The sequence below is a fragment of the Benincasa hispida genome, chromosome 9 (assembly GCF_009727055.1).
Source record: "Benincasa hispida cultivar B227 chromosome 9, ASM972705v1, whole genome shotgun sequence".
Lineage (NCBI taxonomy): Eukaryota > Viridiplantae > Streptophyta > Magnoliopsida > Cucurbitales > Cucurbitaceae > Benincasa > Benincasa hispida.
The window spans coordinates 3,490,884-3,495,807 of NC_052357.1; the positions used below are offsets into that span (position 1 = coordinate 3,490,884).

A 4,924-nucleotide genomic window follows, 5' to 3' on the forward strand; every position below is an offset into this window, starting at 1 on the left:
GAGAAAATAATAAGGTTTGGGCAAAAAAATAGTATCTAAAGCCTATTTCGGGTCTAGAGGAGAGGGCTAGTTCATGTTAAAGCCCATAGGCATGTTCAATATATGTCCTAGTCCAAAGTATCACCTTATAATCAAAACGGGCTTAGGGAAAGATGTTCGGTCTCAGCTAAGGTCGAGGCCAACCCTAGCTAAACGTGAAATAGGACATGCCCCTTGGCTCAACAAGTTGTAGGATTATCGTAAAAACTACCCTAAAATCTTATCAAAAGGTCAACAACCTTTATAAATACATCATTTTAACTCTATATGAGTTATAACATGAACCTTATTCTTGAATTTCCTAGTTTTCACATTCTTTCACTATCTGACTTAGACATCAGAGTGCGAGTATCAAGCACCATACAGTTGGTGTGCAATTTTTTTTTTTTTTTTTTTTTACAGACCACATTCTTCTTTCCTTAAAAAAATTACTATCGATGAATGTCAAGTACGTTCCCTTATTAGGATTTTGATATCAACAACACAATTTTTTTTCATAATTTATCATTTCCACCTTCTCTATCCTTCCTCAAATCTTTTTTAAAAATCATTATTTTTTTTATGTTTTAGAAACTAGGCAAAACAAGTAAATAAAACCCCATCCTAAAACCAAAGAGAAGAAAAAGAAATAAAGAGTAGAATTAATTCTCGAGAATCACATTCCAATCCTATTATTTTAGCACAACCTTTTTATCATCAATTTTTTTATCCTTAATTTCTCTCTATTCTGAGTTTTTCCATTTTCTTCAATTTCAAGCTAAATAGTTACTGCAAAGTTATATCCACCAGCATGGTGGCTTCTCTTCTTGTAAAATGACGTTGTGAGCTTATTCGCTTTATTCCTTTAAAAAAAATGCTCCATGAACGGCAGCATCGCGAGCAAATCCACACCAGCGATACGTTACATTTGAGATTTATGGCAGCACTGTTAACCCAACAACGACATCAATCTTAGTCATCAAACAAGGCAATAACAATGAAAGGAGAAAACCGAACACACCTACGTCTGTTCGGTTGGCAATTCAGATTTTGTTTTATGTTTTTAGGTTCATTGAGTTCTGTATGTATTTGACAGACAATCTGAATTTTATTACTAAAACCTGTTTTTAGATTTTGTGATCCAAATAACATTTTTATATTTTTATTATATCTAAATTTTAAATTTTAAAATTTAGAATTAGATTAAATAAAGATTAAAATATTCAGAAATATTGTTTGTTATATTATAAACTCAATTATTTTTTAAAATTAAAATATTATTAGGGAAATTATTTCAAAGGATAAATCTGTGTCTATCATTGATAGTTTTAAAATTTTGCTAAATTTTGTAAATATTTTATTTTATTTTTCTATATTTAATAATAGCCATGTAATGTATTTTAAATTATATAATATTACAATATAATAATTATACATAATGTTCAACCTAAAAGTATATTCATCAACTATTATAATATTTAATGGATAATAATTTATAACTAATTTTATAATTTATAAAAATAGTAACAAACACATTTTAAACTATTGTTTAAATTAGAATTTAATTTCTAAAACTAATAACCATTGTTTAAATTAGAATTTAATTTCTAAAACCGTTACCAAGACGAATATGAAGACATGTAATACCATTATGTTTTTATTGAATCTCTTGTGTTTTCAAATTACTTACCAAACAAACCCTAATATATAATTGAGTCCCTAATTGATGGTTTACTTCTTGTCAAATCACAAATGATCATAGTTTAATATTCTCAACCAAGAGTTCATAAGTTCAAACCTCAAACTCCGTCTATTATTGAACTGGAAAATGGAAAAATGTCTTTTTAGTCTTTTGGTTTGGGGGACTAACTCAAATGACCAAAAAGATATTTAAAAGAAATTAACTCACAGGAGTTATGAGAGGTTGATTCGTGAAATGTGCCTCCAAATTAGCAATGACAAGGTCAGCCATTGCGTTGTTAGTGTCAATGGTATCAGATCCCACATGAGGGAGAAGAACTGTGTTTTGAAGATGAAGCAGCTGTTGAGGAATATGGGGCTCATTTTCAAATACATCTAGTCCCGCTCCTCCTAAACGACCTTCGAGCAGTGCAGAGATGAGCTCGGACTCGTCGACATGAGCACCGCGTCCGACGTTGATAAGAATGCCATATGGTCCCAATGCATCAATTACTTGTCTGTTCACAATGTGCTTTGTTTGTTCAGTTAGAGCACATGATACAAACAGAATCTGGGAATTTGCAGCCAAGTCTAGGACAGTGGGGAAGTATTTGTAATTACCCCTGTGGTGTTGCTTTTCAGTCCTTGAGAAATAATTGATGGGACAACCAAATGCTTGTGCTCTCTTGGCTATGGCTGAACCAATCCTTCCCAATCCAATTATTCCTACTGATTTGCCACTGAACTAATCAAACACATAGCCAAAAGCAAGTCAAATTATAATCGTGTCTTAATTTACTTTAACTGCTTCATTTTAGGAAAACGTGTCCTCTTAACAAGTGAATTTGCGTTGGCTTCTCGATTCAAGCATGGTCCTAATATTGTAATTTAAAGAAGAAAAAAAAAAAGATAAAACATGGGTTTTTATTAGAATGTGTCTCTTAAAAATAGGGAGAAAAATTGATAAAATAAAATATTGTTAGGAAAGGGATGCATATTCCTTTCTCTATTTATTATTATTATTATTATTATTTGAAAAACTTGTTTTAGAAATTCTTTTAATGCAATTGCAATATTTGTCTAATTAACCTATGGCACTCGTGGTACCATTTTTTCTTATATTTGATTTTTTTTTTCCTCATTTATTTATGCACACATAACATAATATATTAATATGTTTTAGTATTTAGAAATTTATTTTTTTAAAAATTAATTGCATGAAAACTAATTCCATTTTAAAATTTCTGATTTGTGATAAATATTTCAAATTTCATTATTTATCGTATATATTTTGGTGAAGAATTTTATAATTAATATTACTTAATTTACTCATATATATTTAGACACACATATAGTTCAATAATTTATAGGGGGAGAGATTTGAATTTCTAACTTCTTAGTTATAGATATATATTTTATGTAAAATTGAACTATGCTCATCTCAATAGTTAAAAATTATATTTCAATGAAGGTTAAATCACAAGTTCAATAATTTCATTTTTGAAATTTGTCTAACAAATCACTAATTTTAGGAGAATATTTGATAGCATATTTCTTTACATGAAAATTATTATTATTATTGAACCAATTTGGATCAAAATTAATTTCAACTAAATTTAAGATTTGTTGAAAATATATGTACTAAAACTGAACATTTGAAAATATAAGAATACAAGAATGAAAATGATATTTTAACCAAATTATAAATATATGCCAAAAACCTATTAAATGCAAAATTGAAGATCTATTGAAATCAAAATTTAAAAAATTTAAAAACCTATAAATACTTTTGAAAAGTTGAAATAAAGAACAATGTTTATGTGTTTCCTTGCATCTCTTTCAATCATAAAGAGAACAAAATATTTTTTTAAAAATAAAATAATAAATAAATCTTTGATAAAAGAAGTAACATTGTCTTTTGACAATTTGTGATTGAAAGTAAGATGCACAGATAAATAGGTGAAATCTGAAATCCAATAACTTTATGTCACTGACAAAGACAACATACCCTTGTTGTCAATCCGAACTCGCGTTTGAGCCAGGAACCACTCCTAACGAACCTATCACACTCACAAATCTTTCTGGAAACGGCTAAGGCGAGTCCAATTGCAACATCGGCGACATCGTCGGTCAAAACGTCGGGAGTATTCGTAACCTTAATCCCCTTCTCCATACATCTTCGCAAATCGACCTTGTCCAGTCCCATACTGAAGGTCGCTACGATTTCCAAACCGGGGAAGGAGTCGATCAAATTAGCGTCGGCGCCGGACTGGGTGCTGCAGACTATTGCTCTGATTAATTGGGCATCTTTGGAGTCCACAGGATGCTTCCAAAGCTTGAAGACATTGAAGCGTTGTTCAAGTTGTTGTTCAAGGTAACTCGACATTGGGGTCGTCATTGCAACTCCTATGCGCTCCATTTTTCTTATTTTAACCAAACTTCTTAGTTTTAGGTCGTGAGCTCTGAGTGTTTCAATTCCCCACATTTAGTGTTGTTTTATTCCTTACCTTTATAAGGTAAGTTTTCTATAACCATGTTTTATAAGGTATGTCGATGTGAAATGTCCAAAAAAAGTTGATGTGACGTTTTCTTTATTAGAGAATATTTATCCTTCTTTTCACTATAAAAACAAAACTCTTTTTCAATATCTTCATCATCTTTTCTTGTTGGATGCTAAATAAAAAATAAATAAATAAATAAATAAGAATATGTGTGGTTGACCATTCGAATTCTATTTTATGTTTTCTGATACACCGAATTCAATAAATATGTTTAGTAGAAAACTCGAATTTCATATTTGAAAACTGCTTTTTATTTTGTGATTCAATTAGTGTAAAATCTGAAAATAACATTTTTATGTTTTCATTGTATTTAGATTTTAGACTTTAGATTTTAAAATGTAGCATTGACAAAAAATGATAAAAACGTTTGTGCTCCATTTGGTAATCATTTCAGTTATGAGTTTTGCACTTTCTCCTAATTTCTTACCATAATTTGTATTTTTCTTAAATACAATAATTGATCATTCTTAACCAAATTTCAAAAACAAAAACGATGTGTTTTAAAGTTATCATTGTTCTAAAAGAAAACTTGTCTATGAGGAGGAACTTGTGCAAATATTGGACAAGAAAGAACAAATGTTACGAACCAAGATAATACCATCGATTAAAATGTTATGGAGGAACCACGGAGTTGAAGAAGCAACCTGACAGAGTGAAGATCATAT

At 29.8% G+C, this 4,924-nt stretch overlaps 1 protein-coding gene across 1 annotated transcript; it reads right to left on the reverse strand.

Moving 5' to 3' along the window:
* Positions 1 to 655: 655 nt before the first annotated feature.
* On the reverse strand, positions 656 to 4,205 carry LOC120085978 (glyoxylate/hydroxypyruvate reductase A HPR2-like). The gene is made up of 3 exons (XM_039042343.1): positions 3,707 to 4,205; positions 1,928 to 2,443; positions 656 to 964 (listed from the first exon to the last, which is right to left on the reverse strand). The coding sequence occupies exons 1-3, from the start codon at positions 4,181 to 4,183 to the stop codon at positions 941 to 943; spliced, it is 1,017 nt and encodes a 338-aa protein (XP_038898271.1). The 5' UTR covers positions 4,184 to 4,205; the 3' UTR covers positions 656 to 940.
* Between the last annotated feature and the right edge of the window lie 719 nt (positions 4,206 to 4,924).